The sequence below is a fragment of the Lactuca virosa genome, chromosome 3 (assembly GCF_052849685.1).
Source record: "Lactuca virosa cultivar CGN04683 chromosome 3, Lactuca_virosa_CGN04683_v6, whole genome shotgun sequence".
Taxonomy (NCBI): Eukaryota; Viridiplantae; Streptophyta; class Magnoliopsida; order Asterales; family Asteraceae; genus Lactuca; species Lactuca virosa.
The window spans coordinates 72,125,158-72,148,473 of NC_136428.1; the positions used below are offsets into that span (position 1 = coordinate 72,125,158).

General features: G+C 39.1%; 1 protein-coding gene across 4 annotated transcripts; it reads left to right on the plus strand.

Moving 5' to 3' along the window:
* On the plus strand, positions 1-3,235 carry LOC145162384 (dihydrolipoyllysine-residue acetyltransferase component 2 of pyruvate dehydrogenase complex, mitochondrial-like). Of its 4 annotated transcripts, none has more exons than XM_079081547.1 (11): positions 1-194; positions 646-739; positions 1,155-1,279; positions 1,359-1,432; positions 1,521-1,561; positions 1,662-1,741; positions 1,808-1,882; positions 1,955-2,047; positions 2,128-2,351; positions 2,560-2,650; positions 2,917-3,235. In XM_079081547.1, exons 1-9 carry the CDS (start codon positions 156-158, stop codon positions 2,206-2,208), a joined length of 702 nt encoding a protein of 233 aa, XP_078937673.1. In that variant the 5' UTR covers positions 1-155; the 3' UTR covers positions 2,209-2,351; positions 2,560-2,650; positions 2,917-3,235. The 4 variants fall into 4 exon arrangements, with proteins under 4 accessions (XP_078937673.1, XP_078937674.1, XP_078937672.1 ...); XM_079081548.1 differs by having other exon boundaries at positions 2,560-2,602; XM_079081546.1 differs by having other exon boundaries at positions 2,560-3,235.
* The last annotated feature ends 20,081 nt before the right edge of the window (positions 3,236-23,316 follow it).

The window sequence follows — 23,316 nt, forward strand, 5'->3', positions numbered from 1 at the left end:
AACAGAACGTTTTACACTGCATTTGTCCCCAATCGCTGCCTTCGCAATTTGACTTTTATCCCTATACACTACAGATTCCTTTCAACCGATCAATATTCCAACATCGAAGGCGGACGCCATTTTCTCCGGGAAACAATCACTCTGCTGAAACGATCATGACTTTTTCAACTCACATCTTCCGTCAGTCTAAGCAGGTTCTTATCATCCATTCTTTTCATCTAGACTTGCACAATTTATTACTAGTGATTAGGTTACATCTATGTGTTTCGATGATTAGTTATCGCGTTTGGGTGCATCTATGATTGATTATTACTGGCGGAAGTGAATATATTGATGTTAGATTCGTTTGTTGCTAAATAGTTGCTAAACAGAAAATAAACAGTTAGTATATGAAGGTTGAATCTCTGTTATCATGCTTGTTAAGTAGACTTTGTGGATGTAGGTTTTGAGTGCGTTCATTCAAAGCTTCATGTTGGTAAGGCCGCGTTTGTCGCTGTGAACTGTGAATGGGGAGAGGAAGATATTTGAGCCTGAGAATTGAGATGTAGGATACTTAAAGATGATAGAGTACATCTAATAAGTTGGATGCATATATGCTCGTGACTAAGTTTGTTTCTTATGTTGATTAATTTTGTTTTATTTCAGTTGAGAAATGCTCCTGGGGTAATACGGCAGGATCATGCCATTCTGGTTCGGTGGTTTACTAATAGTACTCGTTCCATCACTAACAAAGGGGATGGTAAGTAGCTGAGCTGCTTTCTATTTTACCTGTTTTAATTTAAATACTGTAGCATCCCTCTTCAATGTGTTACTTTCAATATTGTTTGTTTTCAATTCGTTTGGATGTAAGCCAAATTCTATTGATAATGTCTAGTAACATTTATAAAATTTCCTTGACCATAGTTTAGTGCTTTCATTTTGTGGTTTTTGATGTATGTATATGGAGGAGGATAAAACTTCATTTGTATTTTGTACTCTAAACCATGTGCTGAATGTCAGAATATGCCTCCTTTATCTGAAACTGACCTTTGAGTTCAATGGGATGTATCTTGGTGTATTGTATAATTCACACTCATATGTTGATATCATCAGTGTCTCAGTATTACAACTATTGCGATTATCATATTTACAAAGATTTACATTCACATTTGCAGATGTGTCGAAGCTCTGCCATATTAACAATGTTTCTGGAGAGAATATTTGTGGATGTAACTCTTGCAGTGGATCCATATCAAGTACACCCATGTTCACTAGAAGTTATAGAGTGAATCCCACAAAGGTATGTCAAATCTTTGTTTCATCATCTTGTAAATTGGACATGAAGTTATATAGAATCTGATTCTTTTTTTTAATCATAGGCGCAAAATGGACTTGCTGTTAGATCAGAAGGAACTTCAGTTAGTGGAATGATGTTCAGCAGAGCAATTTCATGGTAATTTTCTAAGCATCCTTAAGACTATTGCATTTATCAGTGTTTCCTGATTCATGCTTTGAATAAACGACTAATTAATGTTTAACAGCTCTGATGTTCAAGTTAAGAGTAGCTTTTCAACAAACTCAGGTACTTCTCATATATAATATCAGTATCTTTCATGAAAAATCTTTGAGCTTTACCACTATTTTAATCTTTGTAAAAGAAATTCATATGCTTTGACTTGCAGGCCTTCCCCAACACCAAGAGATTGGGGTGCCTTCTCTTTCACCCACAATGACAGAGGCTAATGTTATTCTAAATTCAAGGGTATCTCAATACACTTCTTTACATTGCTATGTTTATTAAAATTTTTCCCTTGATTCCTTCATCCAGGGTAACATAGCAACATGGTTAAAGAAAGAAGGAGATCAAGTTGCACCTGGTGAAGTACTCTGTGAAGTTGAAACAGTATGTCTCCTTTATCTTCAACTCTTTCTTTACTCTTTAAGTTTAGTTTTATTGACTCAATATTCGTTACAGGATAAAGCCACTGTAGAGATGGAATGTATGGAAGAAGGATATCTGGCTAAGATTATACATGGAAATGGAGCAAAAGAAATCCAAGTTGGCGAGGTAACATTTCATATCTTACTTTGATGTCAATTCTTTAGAGTAATTAGATTATACTAAAACTACGTTTATATTTGCTTCAGGTGATTGCTATAACGGTTGAGGATAAGGCTGATCTTGATAAATATAAAGATTTCATATATTTATCTTTTATTCACGAATAAAAGATAAATATATGAAAGTTTTTTTTATGGAAAATGAGATATATAAAAGTAGGATGCTATATTTTGTGTTTTATTGTGGAAGTTTGCAAATTTCTGTTATGGAGGTGGCTGTTATGGAGGCTTTGCATAAAAGTTTTTATAAGGTACACATACATCCCTCGTATTTCATGTTGTATTTGATCATATGTTTTTATGTTCTGGAGAAGTTTTCACCCTTGCATTGCTATAGATGAATGTATAGACCTTTTCTATACTTATGAAGTTTTTAATGGCAGGAAGGTCCTATAATTTGTGTTTTCTTCATTAAAAATTATTTGGGATTTTGAATCCTAAGTTTTCTTATTTTTGTAGGCATGCAATGAATCAGTCACAAAGGGGGAAAGAGAGGTCAGAGGTGTGACATTCAACAAATTTAAGAATGTTTTTATGTTTAATGAACAAGGTATACAAATGATAGTCTTTTACATTGTATAGACCGTGGATAAGTCTGAAAGAATATTAATGTTTTTATGTTTAATGAACTAAGTAGTTCATTGTAATTTTTTCTCTGTTCCTAAAATGAAAACAGGATCAATGTTGTCCGACTTTAATTTTCTTATGGTTAGAATGGGATCGTATTTAATAGGGAGGGAATGGAATCATATAGTAGGTTTGTATTTTGTAGAGATTGATCCTTCAGTCACAACTTACATGGTAAAAGCTTTGCAGAAATTGTAGAGTTCGTTTCAGTTGGAATGGTGATCCATGTGTTCCACAACAGCATCCATGGAGTGGAATTGAGTGATGAATAAGGCTGGAATGCAAAGCCAAATGGGCTGGAATGCAATCAAGAATGGGGACATCAAGTACGGTTGTGTATGGTGTATTAGATGTGTATATATGGTTTATTAGATGATTGTATGTGATGGTTGTAAAAGTAGATAGGATACATTAGGCATGTAATCTAATACACCCCTCTACTAATACGCCCTCTATGTATGTACTATATTCATACTTTCAATCGTATTACATTAACCTTTTTCTAGTAGTGAATGTGCTTAGAATAATTTTATATTGTCATTTCTCATAAAACATAAAGGTATTTATAGAGTACAATTGGCTATTAAATAATATGTAAATTGTCCTCATCTAAATAATATGGTAAATACTCTCTAACGAGGGTTTGAAGCCGTGGAAATATTGGCGGTATTTTTTTGTAATACAACAAACATACTTGTAAAGTTTACCGAAAATGCATAATATGTGCATTCTTTTACAATGATATTTCAATGGTAAAAGAGAGCTACTATCTTTAAACGCTCGAATTACATCTGCTATGTGAAATTACAGAAATGGCCCCATAGTAGAAAAATACAATTACAAAAAAGACACCTGTGTAAGAGAAAGTTGCATAAAATAGTCTATGTGTGTAGAAATATTTTTTAAAGAAATGATCCTGGAGTCACAAAATTACAGAAACTATTATCAATGTGCTATTGCTAAACTTCCCAACACCTATTATCAAAACCACAAATTAATGATGGGTCTATCAAAACTGAAAAATGGTAACCCAAAGTAAACATATCCAGCGAGAGAGTGATTGACGATGAAAAGGAATGAATCAAGACTCCAACTACTGCAAAAGTTAACACAAATATGGGCTCAAACTTTATCCCACTTGAAGTTGTAAGATCAATATTAGCCAAGGTCAACAGAGAAAGGGAAAGTCTGCATAATTTCAATGCTCAACACATCCAACTAGGACCATTTATTTGGTGATAGATTTTGCCAACAACACTCCTATTTGCAGCGTAAGTGTAATAGTCGATGTCACATTAAATTTTGGTTTGTTAGCCAATGTTATATCATGATGGGACTTTAGTCTGGTCCCGTGATAAATCGTTCCAATGCCCAAACAACATAATATACAAATGAAGACTCCCTTAGTATACAGCCTTACACTACAATGATATTGCTTGAATCCAAATTTCAGAAACAAACACAATACACAAGTTTTAAAACAATGCTAGTTAGATTTTTTGAAACACAATGTTGTATAACAAGAAATGAAAGCAGGATGCTGTCCTGTTACAACATTGAACTATTAACTTTTACTTGTTAAGGGATTTTCGTTTTGTACAAGTATGCACTCACTTCACCTATTCAATCTGTGGGAAAAAATTCTTCAGAAAATCTGAAAATGTATACTTGTTTTCATTTTTACCACCTAGCATGCCTTCAACTATGAAACAAAACAATCAAATGACATGTATGAAGCTCTTCAGAAAACATAGTATAAAAATATGGTGAAATTACCTTGTAGAATGCAAAATTTTCTATGCTCACCATGTTAAATCTTTTTCTCACAACTCAGATCACATGATTAAAATAGAGTGTAGGATACTTACATCAGTATTTAAAAGTATGTACATATTACTTTTAATAGTCACAAACCTGGCTATTTTTCCTTGTCACTTGATTCATATAATCATGTATAAGATGAATTTTTTTTTGAACCGGCAAATATAATACACAATCTACTCCTAAACTAACACTTAAATCCACCTACATCCACGGCGGGACTTGTATAAGATGAATTAACCCAATAAATTAGCCTAAAATAGATACTTCAATCAATAATTATGAACCTTAATCTAGTACATTTAAATTTTATTGTTTTCATATGTTTGATGTTTTTGTTTACTGAGAAAATAAGGAAAGTTACATAGACAGATAACATTCTCAAATGACCATGATAATACAAATTTTGAAATTATTTAATCAAATTTCCAAATGAAAACAAAAGCATATGTGAAAGGATTGCAGGATAAGGGTATTGGTGACATATGTGAAAGGATTGGAGGGTAAGGGTATTGGTGTTGTTATGCACACCATGATATAAGGTTTAGATATTCTGAAATTAAAATTGTAGGTCTGAAATCATGAAGTTGTTGACGAATATTTATTATTATTTAGTGAAAATAGTTTTTGACAATATATATATCATCCGTCAAGAAGACAACATTTGGATCGGGTAAAAGACATCACAATGTAGAAGCCAATTCATAAGAAAATATACAGATTCAAATTTATAACCATTTTAATCAAAATCAAGAAATTGCAGAAAAAATCAATACTTTTTGGGCATACTGTAGAAGATGAATACCTTTGGCAAAAAAGTCATTAGAGTTAATTCACTCAGATGTGTTAGGTCCAATCAAGTAGGCTTTAGTTAGTGGGATGTGGTACATGGTGACGTTCATTGATGATTATTCGAGATGTGTGAGTTTTCTTCATGAAAGAAGAATCTGAAACATTCTCAAAGTTTTTAAAATTCAAGACAACGGTCGAAGGAGAAGTGAGAATGAAGATTCAGGTGCTGTTTGTTTTTTCTGAGGCAAAATGTTTGCAGTCTGCGGACCAGATCTGTAGACCTCTGCAGCAGAAGAGGTGGACCAAACGTCTGCAGTCTGAAAAAAGAAGACTGTTTGTTTTTTTAACATCTGCAGGCTACTAAAATAAACTAAAATCTAAATAAACTGATTTTTTAAACTACAAAGTGATTTTTTAATATATTTATGACTTTGTTATAAATAATTAACAAATCTAAATCAATTTTTATGTATTATTGTATAAAAAGTGAAAATAAATATGGTACAAATTAACGTATATATTTGATAAAAACCAACAATTTTGGTCGCAAAGTTATTCCTAAACATTGTAATTAGGAATCAAAGAATTCGATATATAAATGAATGAAAATAAACTTCGATTTTTTTAATTAAATCAATTAAAAACGTGTCATAAATATTTTTTCTAAGAAATTGACGATGCTTTATTAGATAATGTTTTATAAAATTTGGCACAAAAAATATAAGAATATATATTTTTTTCTTCATATTTATATAAACAACTTCAACAACTATTATTGTAATAAACTTTTATTTATAAATTTGTCAAAAATATTATGTTTGTGTCGTCGAACTTTTTTTTAATTATTATAACTTTTTTATTTTCAAATTGTTTATCACTATTAAAGTTGGAATAAATATAAATTCAAAAAAAATAAAAAAAATAAAATATATGTCTTTTTTTAGACTAGAAGATGTCTGAAGATGTTAGAAGACTCTGGTCCACATCAGCGCCAAGAAGAGGGCGCGCAGACATTTTTAGGTCTGTAGTCTTCAAAAAAACAAACAGTCTGCGAAGGCTAATGTCTACGCGTGGTCTGCGCCGCGCAGACAGAAGAGGCCAAGAAGATCTGCGGACAAAAAACAAACACCACCTCAGTCTACGCTCAGACAATGGAGGAAAATATAACTCGGAAGAATTTAATCGCTATATGTAAGAATGTGGTATACGTCATCAATTCACACATGCCAACTGATGGGTTTTGAGCATATCTACATCATATGTGATCATGCAACCCTAATTGCTTTGGATCTAGGTTTTCACTCGTTGAACATGCAAATTGAAATTCCAAAGCAAAACCCTAATACTAGCATACAATTCAAAATTCATATAAAAACTAGGGTTAGAAGATTACCTTGCTTGTTATGTAGTAATAACAAGAACACCTTTGTAGATCTTAACTCTTGAAAGCTTAGTGCCTCAAATGTTGCACCTCTAATGGAGTCACAAACACCACTAGCAAAGGATGAGAGGAGAGAGGAGGTAATTCTTCAGAATTTCGGCTAGGGTTTCTATGCTCTAAGCATTAGATGAAAACCCTTGGTGAAGGGGTCTTTAAATAGCTGAGGTTGCTAGGGTTTTCAGGTGGAAACCCTAAATTCCTACTTAGGCCTTAACCAGTCCATAGACCTCCTTTTCTAGAAGCCTTCGACGAATTCTATTGGGCCTCCCTATAGATTTCGTCTACTCCATCCAAAAGGAGTCCAACAACCCAACTTTGCAACTATCAATGATTTGCAAAACAGTCCACGTTCTTTTAATCAGTTCCTGTAATCCCAAAATTAATTCCAAATTAATTTCTGATTAAATACAAATTAAATAATATGATTTCTAGTTAATATATTATTCTTATAATATATTAATAAAACATTCACTAACCTCTATCTCCAAAAAGTCATCATGTCAAGTTGCTATGGTGAAGGCAACCCAAAAGGGTCATGCTACCATCAAATCAAGTACATACCAATTATAGTTATGAGCTTAAACACCTAATCCAACAGTCTTCCACTTGGATAAGTCTAATAACTATAATTGCAAGTACGAGTTCAGAATCTGATTAGCAATCGTAGCTCTCAAAAGCCGATGTCGAACTCTGACCTAGTAAATGACGCGTCCTTTAGATAAAGGATCATATAATCCTCCGTTCTGCAAGATATCATGTGGATAAAGACATGGAATAGAATCATTTTCAATGTCCAACAGCTTGTTTCCCGATTTCTGATTTGTTTGACAATGAATTTAATTGAACACAGCAATTCAGTCCTGACTGGGCCAGACACATAATGTCATAACTGGAAAAATTCTAGATTAATTAAGGTCTAAACTTTACCTATGTACGGGTAAATTCATAATGTAATAGTCTAGGTCAACCATTGTAACTTATTTCGAAGTAATAAAATTATAAAATATTTAAGGTGAAAATAAGCGTCAAAAATAAAATATTAAATAAACTTGATTGGGATGAATAAAATGGTAGAGATCGTAACAAGGATTCCGAAAATATAAAGAAAACCAAAATCCGAGTTATAACGAAGAAGTTATGACCTATCGAAGATCCCCGACAAAACCGGCAAAACGCTGTGTAGCGTAAAAATTGAGTTTTCAATAAAATGATTCTTATCCTTAGGTATCTAAATGATATTTGTAGTATAGATTAAACCGAGAGTGTCCATAAAAAGAACGTCCAAATCTGACTTCGTATGAAAAAGTTATGATTTTTCTAAGATTCGACACAGTAGTACACAGCTCGAAATTCGAAATAAAGATCGAACGATTTTTAGCCGACACAACCTAAACGAGAGTCGAAGGTCTCGTCAATAGTAGTACAATGGTAAAAAGACAGACGAAAACGGACGTCGGATGAAGAAGTTATGAATTTTTAACGGACTTTTCCTGTCCCGACCTGTTAAAAATATAATATAAAAAATAAATTCAAAATTAGCCAACGGATTCTAAACGAAAATTGTAGATCATAATCTCACCTACGCGTGGATATAAAGAACGTCGAAAACGGAGCTCGTATGCGAAAGTTATGAATTTTTAAAGTTCTGGACACAAAAACCGAGACATTTCGCATATACTAGGCTCGGATTCGGCCATGTCGCCCTACCCTTCGCGCGCATGACCTGTGTCCGACCAGTGACTCATCCGAAAAAATCCACCTCCAGAATCCGATGCGTGTCACATCCGTGGCACGTCCGAAGCGAAGGTCCAACCGGAATCCGACGCATGCCCTCTCCTCGCCTGCGATCCGACGCATGTCCCTCCTCCCCCTCTCCGGTGCGAGACTTCGGCCCTATATAAGGGTGCGAGATCTCCCAGTTTATTTTACCAAAATTCACCATTTTTCACACTTTTTCACATTTTTCACTTCTTTAAACCTCCTTACAACCCCCCGAAGTCCCGAGAACATATCTAACACCCGAAGAACATCCCGAAGCACCTGAAGTCCACAAGAAAGAGTCTTTCGGTTTCTAACTCGACCCTCGCAAAGCCCAGTTTTCAGCAAAGAATGTCTTTTCTAAGAACGAAGTGCTGTCCAAATCACCACTATTATCAAGTGAGTTTATACCCCTATATTTTCACTATCTTTTCATATTTTAGGGGGGAAATACAAGGAAATGTTGTATAAATAACAAAATGATTCAAATAGTTTACGATTGTTATTCTTACTAAAATAAACATACTACTTTACTAGTTCGGGATTTCATACAAAAACAAGCATATAAACTATAATAGGTATAGTTTATGAGTCATGCATACTTATCAATACAGTTTATGAAACTTACATATTACTTTATATATTCATAATAATTTACGAAAATAATCATATAAATTATATTAAATATAATTTATGAGATATTTACAGTTTATCTATTCCAAAGAAAATTTTCACTATTTTACACATAACAATCGATATAGCTTTGTGAGACATACTTCAAGTACTTATTTAAGTATAAACCAAGTCCTGTAATTATAACCAGAGTCTCCTGGGGGAGAGCGTGACACTTGTGTATAGATCTATACGGGACTGACAATCCCACACCTAAACTGTTCGCTACAGTTAGGCCGGCAGGCCTGAGGTGACAATTTTCTTACCAATTTCGACGCCTGAAGAACGTCATGTTCAGGCGAATCTTAGGTCATCAAGTATGGTTATGATAACTCACAATTTGATATTGAATAATACTATTAGTGTATGAATAAGTAAACAACTTTACGTAGTTTTATTTAATAATAAAACTACAATACAGTACTTTACAATACAAATGGGTAAATCTGGACACTTATATTTACAGAGAATTCATACAAGTACAAAATACAAGATACTATTCTATTACAGGGAAAAGATTCATTTTATGGTTTTATGTGTATTAAAACTATATCATACTATTTCAGAACACAAATACATATACAACAGAAAATATACGATTTTCTGGGTGAAAATACTTATATTTTCAGGGAATTAATGACAGATTTATGTTACAAAAATATTTATGAACTCACCAACTTAATTGTTAACACTCTTTTCAAAACTACTTGTATTTTCAGGAAATCGATAAACAGGTATCCACAGCTTTTGAGGAAGACAGAGTTTCATATAGTCATGTCTTTTAATTATACTTTTTTGGTGTCAAGTATACAATGATTTGAACACGAATGTATAATTATATTTTATCAATGTAATGGATGTTGTACTTTTCTTTCTATATTACAGTTGTTGTGATACTGAACATGAAGTCATCCACCCCCGAACGTTTCCGCCGTTCCGGTTTGGGGATGTGATAGATTGGTATCAGAGCATTGTTTATAGTGAATTAAGTATATCAAACCATAAAAAATATACAACTATAAATACAATGGGGCTGTAACACTTTGACTAAAAATATACTTTTAAAAATCTAAGTATTTTATAAGAAGTATATGAACATGCATACATACTAGAAACAGTATCACAATAAAGATTACATAAAAGTATTATGATTGTTGAACAACACAAGTAGACCTTGGGATATATAATCAACTCTGGGATGAATATAGCCTGATCAACTATATCTATCCGAGAAGTGATTAGCATATGCCTAGGAATGATTTTGGTGTTGCAACAAGTCTAAAAACTTACCAAACTTATAAACTATAAAACCAAACATAAAATACTATAGGAGTATTTTGGGATACTATAAAACCACGCGTTTAAATTCTTTCTATGCTTCTTATCTCTATTTCTCGTACAGACAACATGGCTGGATTTCACTTACCCGGAGACCCCTACTACCCCAATCAAGGAAATGGAGGTTGGATCGAGGAAGATCCGGAAGAAGAACCAATGGAAGATAGCGAAGAAGAAGATTCAGATGGCACAGACTCAGAACCAGAGGTATATAATCCACCGCAAGGAGTACAACACCTAGCAGCCAGACAACATTTTCAAGGTCCAACACCAGCATGGGGTGAGGAACTACAAAGGTTGAGTCACCAACAAGGACAACGCCCTCCATTTGGTATGAACAGAGATTTCTATAATATAAGTAATGGAGGATAAGCTGACAGAGCTCTCTGTTATAATACATCGCATCGCTTGCCAGACTGACCAAGCGAGAATATCAATTAATCGAATACTGGAAGCTAATGCCTCCACACAAGTTAACACTGCAAATCTTCGTCGTCTGGAAGAAGATCATGGTCAAACTCGGAACCACGTAGTAGCATTTCAAAGGGAGATGATGACTACCCAAGCTGAAATAAGAGCACTAAGGGAGCATCAGGCTACACTGGAGGAGCGTTTGAAAGAAAAAGAACACAATGAGGCAGAATCCAGCACTCGGCGAAATACCCGCCGCAAGTAGTGTTTACACTACTCCTCAGTTTTAATATATATATATATATATATATATATATATATATATATATATATATATATATATATATATATATATATATATACTACTTTTTATTTATGTATGTAAAACTTCACCCCTGTGATTAAGTGAATACACTACTCGTAGATCGTAATGTTGTCAAATTTTCCTTATGTTGATATAATGTAGACCAATATCAGGGTCAAATTTTCCCAAGTGTATGTACAAATATATATATATATATATATATATATATATATATATATATATATATATATATATATATATATATATATATATATATATATATATATATATATATATATATATATATATATATATATATATATATAAGTGACAAGCATTATATTTCAATGGAAATTACTACAACTTTGTTATCACGAACTATTTACAAATGGTTATTTATGATTATTTATTGTATATGTTATAATTTTATGTAACTAAAATTTTATCGATTTAAAAATGGTGGGTCCGCATTATATTATGTTCCTTGTTTGGTTGTGAATTTAAGGCAGACTCATTAGGTTCGACAGTCTATCAAATTCTAATTACATACAATTTGTATACACCAAGTGATTATAGAAAGGCATGGTATGGATCAGATTACCAAAACTTCATTGAGGATATTACTATCATGAATTCATAAGTTTATATTTGCATAAACCTATCTTATGAATTGAATTCAAAATACTTTTCAAGTTGAAACAGGATACATATAAAAACTAATATGATTAGTTATTTGACATTCGATTTGTAACTAGTATTGAAAACTTATGTTTTCGCATTTAATTTTATACCTAAAAGATGCCGCCACATAAATCACATAGACGTGTCAATAAAAATACACCAATTCCACCACCACCGCCACCACCTCAATATGATCCTGGTGTTTTTCAAGCAGCATTAGTAGCCGTTGTAGCTGCAACTATGGCGCAAATTAACGCAAGCGGTACTGGCGGGGCGGGTAGTGGTACCAATCCTCCTAACCACGGAGATAACAATTGGTACCTAAGGGAGTCCACATATAAAGACTTCTCAAATGCAAAAGCTAAATCCTTTGATGGCACTGGAGGTGTCATTGTCTTATCACGCTGGTTCGAGAAAACCGAATCAATATTTGAAATTTGCATGTGCCCTGAATCTAGCAAGGTGAAATTTGCAGCATGCACTTTCATGGATCGATCCCTCTCTTGGTGGAACGGCGATCTTAAGTCGTTATCTCTTCCAGTAGCCAATGCTATGATCTGGAAAGAGTTAATTAAAAGTTCAGATGTTGGCAGAATATTGTCCCAGAGGTGAAATACAAAAGTTAGAGCAGGAACTTTGGGGTCTGAATATAAAGGACTCCGATATCACTACTTACACTATCAGATTCAGTGACCTAACACTTCTATGTCCCAGGATGGTTACCCCGAAGAGTAATAAAGTAGAGAGGTACATCTGGGGATTAACTCCCCCGACTCAAGGAAACGTTATAGTTGCTAATCCACTTACTTTCGATAGTGTCAAGCATCTGGCACAGACACTTATAGATCATGGGGTTCGTTAAGGCTCCATACCAACCATTCCGGAACAGCCCAAAGAAGGAGGCCACTAAAAGAACTTCTGGAACAAACGAAAGGGGCAATCATCGCAAGCACCTTCAAATAAGCAACAAACGGTAGCAGTTCATACTGCTACTGTTCCCCCTGTAATTCTTGTTACCATCCCCACCACTGTTTCTACTACTCCAGCAACCCCAAGTCGATATGCTGGAACTTTACCAAAGTGTAATAAGGGCAACTTTCATCATACGGGAGTTTGCAAGGAGATGCACTGCAGAAACTGTAACAGAAAGGGGCACACTGCCCGTTTCTGTAAGGCACCAGCACAACCTATTTATCAAGTCCCTGCTGCAGGAGTAAGCCAAGCTTCTTATGGATGTGGTGAAATCGGGCATTTTAATAGAGACTGCCCAAAGACAAAGAATGGTGGCGGTACAGGAAGAATTTTGGCGATTGGTCTTGAAGAGGCAATAGCAGATCCTACCGTGGTTACCGGTACGTTTCTTCTCAACAATTCTTACGCATGCATTTTTTCGATTGTGGTGCGGAGAAAAGCTTGTGAGTCATAAATTCAAACACCTACTAAAACAAAATCCCTAATCACTAAAAGACACATTTACCATAGAAATGGCAAACGGAAAAACCGAAAGCACAAATGACATATACATAGGATGCACACTTACTCTAAACAACTATTCTTTCCAAATTGACCTTATGCCGGTCTCAATTAAAAACTTTGACATAATCATCGGCATAGAGTAGTTAAGTTTTCATCGTGCTGATATCCTATGTCATGAAAAAGCTATTCATCTTAATCTGCCAAGTAGCAAATATCTCGTTATCTATGGCGACAAACCGGGTACGAACCTTCAAATCATTTCTTGCGTCAAAGCCCAGAAGTATCTTCGCAAAGATTACTGTGCATTCTTAGCGCACGTGGTAGATAAGACACAAAAAGTGAAAAACATTAAGGATATCCCTGAAGTTTGTAATTTCCCTAAAGTATTCCCCGAAGATGTATCAGGAGTTCCTCCTGAACGTCAAGTCGAATTCCGAATCGATTTGATACCCGGAGCTAACCCCGTAGCAAAATCCCCGTATCGCCTTGCACCCTCAGAGATGCAGGAACTGTCCAGTCAATTAAACGAACTTCAAAGCAAAGGATTCATAAGACCAAGCTTCTCACCTTGGGGAGCGCTGGTCCTGTTCGTGAAAAAGAAAGATGGATCGTTCCGAATGTGCATAGATTACTGTGAACTAAACAAGTTGACCATTAAGAACCGATACCCGCTGCCACGAATAGACGACCTCTTTGATCAACTTCAAGGAGCCAGTTTATTCTCCCAAAATTGATCTGAGATCAGGATACCATCAGCTACGAGTCCAGGAGGATAATATTCCAAAGACCGCTTTCAGAACTCGCTACGATCACTATGAATTCGTAGTGATGCCCTTTGGTTTAACAAACGCACCAGTTCTGTTCATGGACCTGATGAATCATGTGTGTCGACCTTACTTAGACAAGTTCGTAATAGTTTTCATTGACAATATCCTAATCTATTCCCGAAGTAAGGAAGAGTACAACCAACACTTACGACAAGTCTTAGAAACCTTGAGGGTAGAGAAATTATATGCTAAGTTCTGAAAATGCGAATTCTGGATTTGGAAAGTAAATTTTCTTGGCCATGTATTCAGCAAAGAAGGAATACATGTTGATCCCTCAAAAAGTCAAAGCTATCGAAAACTAGGTGACCCCACGAACCCCGACAGAGATTTGTCAATTTCTAGGTCTGGCTGGTTACTACCGGAGATTCATCCAAAACTTCTCCAAGATCGCAAAACTACTCACCACCCTGACTCAAAAGGGTGTAACTTACAACTGGGAGGAGAAACAAGAAACTGCTTTCCAGACACTAAAGCGAGCCCTCTGCAGCGCACCGATCTTGTCTCTTCAAGAAGGAACGAAAGATTTTGTAGTTTATTGCGATGCATCCAAGCAAGGGCTAGGTTGCGTTCTTATGCAACGTGGAAAGGTTATATCCTACGCCTCAAGACAGATTAAGAACCACAGTGTCAACTATACCAGACATGACCTCGAACTGGGAGCAGTAGTTTTTGCTCTAAAGATCTAGAGGCATTACCTGTATGATACGAAATGCACAGTCTTTACGAAGCACAAAAGCCTCCAACACATCTTCGATAAAAAAGAACTAAACATGAGGCAACGACGATGGGTGGAGCTACTCAACGATTATGAATGTGAGATTCGCTATCATCCCGACAAGGCCAATGTAGTAGCAGATTCCCTTTGTCGGAAAGAGTACACAGGCCACAGGGTAAAGTCGTTAACTATGACAATCCATTCACACCTATCTACTCAGATGAAAGAGGCCCAGCTGAAAGCCTTGAAACCTGAGAATGTGATAGGTAAAGCCTTAAGAGGAATGGAAAAGAACTTGGAAATCAAGGGTGACAGAGTTCATTACTTCATGAATCGAATCTGGACACCGAAGTTTGGTGGCTATAGAGATGTTGTCATGAACGAAGCACATAAAACTCGATACTCTGTTCACCCAGGTTGAGACAAGATGTATCTGGACCTCAAGAAACTCTATTGGTGGCCGAACATGAAAGCTAAGATTGCTAGCTATGTGGGCAAGTTCCTGACTTGCGCCAAAGTCAAGGTAGAATACCAAAAGCTTTCGGGTTTATTGCAACAACCAGAAATACTCGAATGGAAGTGGGAGCATATAACTATGGACTTCATAACCAAGTTACCCAGAACAACGGGTGGTCATGACACTATTTGCGTGATCGTCGATAGAATAACCAAATCCGCACACTTCCTGCCAATAAAAGAAATTGATAAAATGGAAAAATTAACAAGGACATACATTAAAGAAATTGTACGATTGCAAGGTATGCCAATATCCATTATCTCTGACCGAGATAGTAGATTTACCTCGCGGTTTTGGCAATCACTACAAAGGTCCTTGGGAACAAATCTTGACATGAGTACAGCGTATCATCCTCAGACAGATGGACAAAGCGAGAGAACCATACAAATGCTGAAAGACATGTTGAGGGCTTGTGTGATAGATTTTGGTAAAACTTGGGATATCCATTTACCACTCGTCGAATTTTCATACAAAAATAGCTACCACATCAGCATCAAAGTTGCTCCATTTGAAGCCCTTTATGGCCGCAAGTGCAGATCACCGCTGTGCTGGGCTGAGGTGGGCGATACACAACTAGCCAAGAACCAAGTACCCGACAGTACTCTAACCGGACCTGAGATCATTCGAGAGACGACAGAAAAGATTGTACAAATCCGTGAACGACTAAAAGCTTCTAGAGATAGGAAAAAGAGTTACGCGGAAAAACGACGAAAACCCTTGGAATTCCAAGTTGGTGACCGCGTCTTATTAAAGGTCTCACCATGGAAAGGCTTGATACTTTTCGGCAAACGTGGGAAACTAATTCCGACGTCCAGTTGCTTATAAACTCAAACTACCGCAGGAACTCAGTAACATTCATCCCACCTTCCACATATCTAATCTAAAGAAGTGTCTATCCGATGAAACACTTGTTATCCCACTCGATGAAATCGAGTCAAATGAAAGTCTACACTTCGTAGAAGAACCAGTAGAAATCATGGATAGGGAAATCAAAAGAACCAAGAAAAGTCGTATACCAATAGTGAAGGTCCGCTGGAACGCCAAACGAGGACACGAATTCACTTGGGAACGAGAAGACCAGATAAAACAAAAGTACCCACATCTTTTTCCTAGCTCATGAACGTTCACTTTAGAACTAATTTCGGGACGAAATTCCATCTAACGGGGGGATGATGTCATAACTTGAAAAATTCTAGATTAATTAAGGTCTAAACTTTACCTCTGTACGGGAAAATTCATAATGTAATAGTCTAGGTCAACCATTGTAACTTATTTCAAAGTAATAAAAATATAAAATATTTAAGGTGAAAATAAGCGTCAAAAATAAAATGTTAAATAAACTTTATTGGGATGAATAAAATGGTAGATATCGTAACAAGGATTCCGAAAATATAAAGAAAACCAAAATCCGAGTTATAACGAAGAAGTTATAACCTATCGAAGATCTGCGACAAAACCGGCAAAACGTTGTGTAGCGTAAAAAGTGAGTTTTCAATAAAATAATTTTTAGCCTTAGGTATCTAAATGAAAGTTTTAGTATACGTTAAACCGAAAGTGTCCATTAAAAGAACGTCCAAATTTGACTTCGTATGAAGAAAGTTATGATTTTCTAAGATTCGACATAGCAGTACACAGCCCGAAATTCGAAATAAAGATCGAACAATTTTTAGTCGACACAACCTAAACGAGAATCGAAGGTCTCGTCACTAGTAGTACAACGATAAAAAGACAGACGAAAACGAACGTCGGATAAAGAAGTTATGAATTTTTAACGGACTTTTCCTGTCCCGACCTGTTAAAAATATAATATTAAAAATAATATAAAAATTAGCCGACGGAGTCTAAACGAAAGTTGTAGAGTATAATCTCTCTTACGTGTGGATATAAAGAACGTCGAAAACTGAGTTCGTATGCAGAAGTTTTGAATTTTTAAAGTTCTGGACACAAAAATCGAGAAATTTCGCATATATTAGGCTCGGATTCGGCCACATCGCCCTACCCTTCGCGCGCATGACCCGTGTCCGACCAGTGACTCATCCGAAACAAGCCACCTCCGGAATCCGATGCGTGTCGCATCCGTGGCACGTCCGAAGCGAAGGTCCAACCGGAATCCGACGCATGCCCTCTCCTCGCCTGCGATCCGACGCGTGTCCCTCCTCCCCTCTCCGGTGCGAGACTTTGGCCCTATATAAGGGTGCGAGATATAACATCCCAATTTCGAGTCCAAAAATTTCATTTTAATTAACTGAGTATAAAAGCATTCATAAGAAAACTACGTAAAAATATATCATTTCATAAATCAACATATAATGTCTGAAAGCCCAAATCATAAGTAGCAACATGTCAAAGTACAATCCCAGAATATCTCAAGTGCGGAAAATCAATGCGTGTGTGTATGATGTGCTGCTACCGCGCCAGGTCCTTCCCCTTCGATGAAGAGGTACCTGAAACCAAAACTGTAAACTGTAAGCACGAAGCTTAGTGAGTTCCCCCATCGTATGTCATACCATACAATCACATAACATACAAACTGTCGGGAAATTCTGGGGTGCCCGACCTACCCGGTACGGCCATTCTGGGGTGCCGACCTACCCAGTACGGCCACTCTGGGGTGCCGACCTACCCATGTCAAGCCATTCTGGGGTGCTGACCTACCCGTGTCAAGCCATTCTGGGGTGCTGATCTACCCATCGGTCCTAACAACCAAACCTCGGGGGCTATTCCACCCCCTACTGTTACTATCACATATATCATAACATGAACATACTATCAGACATATCTGGGGTGTCCGAACTACCCTTCGGTCCTAACAACCGAACTTGGGGAGTATTCCCCTCCTACTACCACTATCACATATAACATATCATGCCAGCATATAAACATATCACAACATACTGTCAGACATATCTGGGGTGTCCGACCTGCCCTTCGGTCCTAACAACCGAACTCTACTACTATCACATATAACATATCATGCCAGCATATAACATATCAGGTAGTAACAAACCTGGATGATATCACAAAGACAATCATCCAACATACAACTCCTACTGGTCGGCCGGCATTGTGGCCGTAGACCCACCGCTACTGGAAGTTAACTCACCTTGAACGAGTAGCTGCTGATAATCTGTGCGGGAATTCTCTGTCTGCTGCTGCTCCGGAAATCCTCCGGCTATAATCCCCACAAAACACTTAATCAGAGTCTGATATCTATTCTTAGGGTAAAGTGACCATTTTACCCCTGACCAAGTCCAAGTCTAAGCCAAAGTCAACTTTCAGTTGACCCGACTCGCCGAGTTGGGTCGCCAACTCGTCGAGTACCTATCTCTTCAACTGTCATCATCCACCTCTCTACTCGTCGAGTTTAGCAACGACTCGACGAGTTCTCCTTCTAACACAACCCCGGATGAACCTTCATCCGACTCGCCGAGCGGTATGAACAGTCGTTGAGTCCATCCTCATCCTATGAACATGTCCTGTCCTCGACTCGCCGAGTTGTATGAACAAATCGTCGAGTTCCTCTTCAAGAGTTGGGAGATTGCCTTGGACTCGCCGAGTCTGTTCGTGCACTCGTCGAGTCTTATGAACTCCAGGACTATGGCTTATCCCAATACGTTGGGGTCACTCCTCTGGACTCTCTAAAACCTTTCCAGCACTCCACTGGGTCTCCTTGACCCATAATAGAAAAGGGGAGTCTAACCTCGGACTCGCCGAGTCCCAAGAACGACTCGCCGAGTCGATAAAGTCCAAGTCTTATTTCTTCGATTTCTAGTGTACAACTCTTGTCCAAATGATAGATCTAGGTCCCTAAACTCAATCTAGCACGTAAAGTTACGAACTTTATGTGCATGCATGGGACTTTGAGTCCAAAAGGCTCTAAAAGAGACTCTTGGGTTGCATGGGGGCTTCCATGGGTGCAAAAGCAGCCCCTTTCTGCCTTGTAATTCCTCCATGGACCTAGATCCGAAGCCTCAACCCCCAACCATGCTTGCAATCATGGTTGGTTACCAAGAATGGCTTATAAAAGCCCTAAATCTCCCCAAAAAAGGATCTAGCAAAAGAACAAGCAAGGTATCGACTTTATACCTTTTGTGAACTGCAAATGGTGCACAAACTTGAACTCCCTTGGTCTCCTCTTGATTCCTCTAGGCTTTTCCTTCTCCTTTGAGTTCAAAATCACCAAAAAGCACCACAAATGCCTTAGCTCTTTATACAAACGGCTAGGGTTTGCTATGGGGGTTTTCTGGAAGCAATAGGGACGAAGGGTGGCTGAATGAGATGTTTAAATAGGGTGCAAACCCTTAGATTAGGGTTTTGTCCAGTCAGAGCCTACTCATCGAGTCTGAAGCCGACTCGACTAGTTCGCCATTTAAATCCAGAATCAAATCCATTTCTACTCGACGAGTTGGTTCTTCAACTTGCCGAGGCCCAGGCCAAAAATGCAAAATACATAAATAAAATACATACCAGGAACCAGGTGCTACAAATCTCCCCCACTTATTTTAGACTTCGTCCTCGAAGTCTGCTGCTCGTTCCTGGAAAAGCTCTGGGTAATGGTCCATCATCTCATCCACCGGCTCCCAAGTCCATTACGAGCCCTTCCGGTGTTGCCATTGCACCTTCACCAGCTTGACCCACTTGTTCCTCAGATCCTTCGACTTCTGGTCGAGGATCGCTACAGGCCGCTCGATGTAATTCAGGCTGTCATCGACCTGAATATCCTCTAATGGTACCACTGCCGAATCGTCCACCAAACATTTCCGTAACTGGGAGACGTGAAAAGTGCTATGAATCTGACTGAGTTCGGCTTGCAGGTCCAGCCTATACGCCACGTTGCCCACCCGGGCTATAACCCTGAAGGGTCCAATATACCTGGGACCCAACTTGCCCCACTTCCTGAATCGGATGACGCCCTTCCATGGCGACACCTTCAGGAGAACCATATCCCCGACCTGAAACTCCAGGTCTGATCGGCGCTTGTCGGCATAACTTTTCTGCCGACTCTGAGCAGTCTAAAGTCTGCTCCGAACCTGCTGAATCCTCTCTGTCATCTTGAGCACCACTTCGGTGCTCCCCATGACTCTCTGGCCAACCTCACCCCAACATATCGGGGTCCTGCACTTCCTCCCGTATAACATCTCGAAGGGGGGACGGTCAATACTCGCTTGGTAGCTGTTGTTGTACGAGAACTCAACCAATAGGAGGTAAGTAAACCAACTACCACCGAAATCTAACACACACGCCCGCAACATATCCTTCAGAGTCTGGATGGTTCGCTCACTCTGACCATCTGTCTGCGGATGAAATGCAGTGCTAAAGTGCAGACGAGTACCTAGCTCGTCATGAAAATTCTTCCAAAACCTAGAAGTGAACCGCACATCCCTGTCTGAAATCACCGAAACTGGCACCCCGTGTCTCGCCACCACCTCCCTGATGTAAATATCGGCCAACCTTACGGCCGAAATACTCTCCTGAATCGGAATAAAATGGGCGCTCTTGGTCAGTCGATCGACGATGACCCAAATCGAATCTACGCCTCGCGCAGTCCTGGGAATTTTGGTGATGAAATCCATGGTAATATCTTCCCACCTCCACAGGGGAATATCCAACGGCTGCATCTTGCCGTGTGGCCTCTGGTGCTCGGCCTTGACCTTCCTGCAGGTCAAGTACCGTTCCACATACCATGCTACATCCCGCTTCATGCAGGGCAACCAATAGTCAAGACGAAGATCTCTATACATCTTCGTCGCTCCGGGATGGATGGAAAACCTAGACTTGTGCGCCTCCTCCATCAATGTCTGGCGCACGCCTCCATGATAGGGGACCCACACCCTACGGTGAAGAGTCAATAACCCTTGGCTATCATAGTCGAAAGAGGAAACCTGTCCCACTATACGCTCACTCTTCCGATGTTCCTCCTTCATAGCCTCCTGCTGGGCCTCCCGGATCTGCTCCAACAATGGAGTCACTACTGTCATCCGCATGCAAATATCTCTGATCGGCGCTGCCTTAAGGCTAAGCGCGTCGGCCACCACATTGGCCTTCCCTGGGTGGTAAAGGATCTGACAATTATAATCCTTCACTACGTCCAACCACCGACGCTGCCTCATGTTCAGATTTGGCTGATCCATGAGGTATCTCAAACTCTTGTGGTCCGTGTAAATGGTACAACGGACCCCATACAGGTAATGACGCCAAATCTTGAGGGCAAACACAACAGCCCCCAACTCCAAATCATGTGTTGGATAGTTCGCCTCTTGAGGCTTCAGCTGCCTCGAAGCGTAGGCGATGACATGCCCTCTCTGCATCAATACCGCGCCCAAACCTGAAATAGACGCGTCGCAGTACACAACAAAATCATCTATGCCCTCTGGCAGGGATAAGATCGGCGCCTCGCACAATCTCTATCTCAGTGTCTCAAACGCTGCCTGTTGCTCAGGCCTCCAACGAAAGACTACGGTTTTCTTCGTCAGCCGCGTCAAGGGTACGACTATCTTGGAGAAATCCTGGATGAATCTCCGATAGTAGGCGGCTAATCCCAGGAAACTCCGAATCTCGGATGGAGACTTCAGAATTTCCCATCTCATCACGGCCTCCACCTTGGCCGGGTCGACCAGAATACCGTTCTGGTTGACAAGGTGCCCAAGAAACTGCACCTCGCGCAACCAGAACTCACACTTGGAGAACTTGGCGTACAAGTTCTCTCTCCTCAGAGTATCCAAAACCTCTCGCAGATGCTCCTCATGCTGCTCCTGCGTCTTGGAATAGACCAAGATGTCATCAATGAAAACTATCACGGACCGATCCAGCATCAGTCTACACACGCGGTTCATGAGGTCCATGAACGCGGCAGGAGCATTGGTGAGCCCGAAAGGCATCACCACGAACTCATAGTGGCCATAACACGTCCGAAACGCAGTCTTCTGCACATCCTCCTCTCTGACCCTCATCTGATGATACCCTAAACGCAAATAAATCTTGGAGAACCAAGATGCTCCTTGTAGCTAGTCAAAGAGGTCATCAATCCTCGGCAGTGGGTAACAGTTCTTCACCGTTACCTTATTCAGCTCCCTATAATCTATACACATCCGATGCGACCCGTCCTTCTTTTTCACGAACAGAATCGGGGCTACTAATGGTGAACTGCTCGATCTAATGAATCCCTTGTCTAACAGCTCCTGCAGCTGTGTAGACAACTCCTGTATCTCGGGAGGAGCCAACCGATACGGTTCCCTGGCTATCGGAGCCGCACCAGGGACTATGTCGATCCTGAACTCCACCTGCCGCTCCGGAGGTATCCCAGGAAGCTCCTCTGGGAACACATCGGCGTAGTTTCGTACCACTGGAACATCGCTCACCGTCGCCTTACCCGCCTCCCGGGTATCCATAACGTAGGCGACATACCCAGCACAGCCCTGCTGAAGGTAGCGTTTAGCCTTCACTGCTGAACATAATGTGGGTCCACGCTGTGGCCTCTCGCCGTGGATCACCAACTCTCCCCCACTTGGGGTCCTGACTCGCACTAACTGCTGTGCGCAGTCTATCACCACCCCATTAATGCTCAACCAATCCATGCCTATAATCACCTTGTTCCCACACAACGGAATGGGAACCAAGTCTACCAGGTAGCGCTCCTCGAATAGCCTCAGAACACAATCTCTGAAAATCGCCGATGCTCGCACCGATCGGTCGTCCGCAATCTCGACCTCTAGTGGGCAATCCAACATACCCGAGGACTCAGGAAACTTCTTGCTGAGCGCAAGAGAAACAAAAGATCGAGTGGCACCTGAATCAAACAACACCTGTACCGGAATACCGTTCACATGGAACGATCCT

Coding starts and splice junctions, on each gene's coding strand:
- LOC145162384 (XM_079081546.1), top strand. CDS start 156: ATGACTTTTTCAACTCACATCTTCCGTCAGTCTAAGCAG. Junction 1,280..1,358: donor ATAGAGTGAATCCCACAAAG/GTATGTCAAATC, acceptor TTTTAATCATAG/GCGCAAAATGGACTTGCTGT. Junction 1,883..1,954: donor TACTCTGTGAAGTTGAAACA/GTATGTCTCCTT, acceptor TATTCGTTACAG/GATAAAGCCACTGTAGAGAT.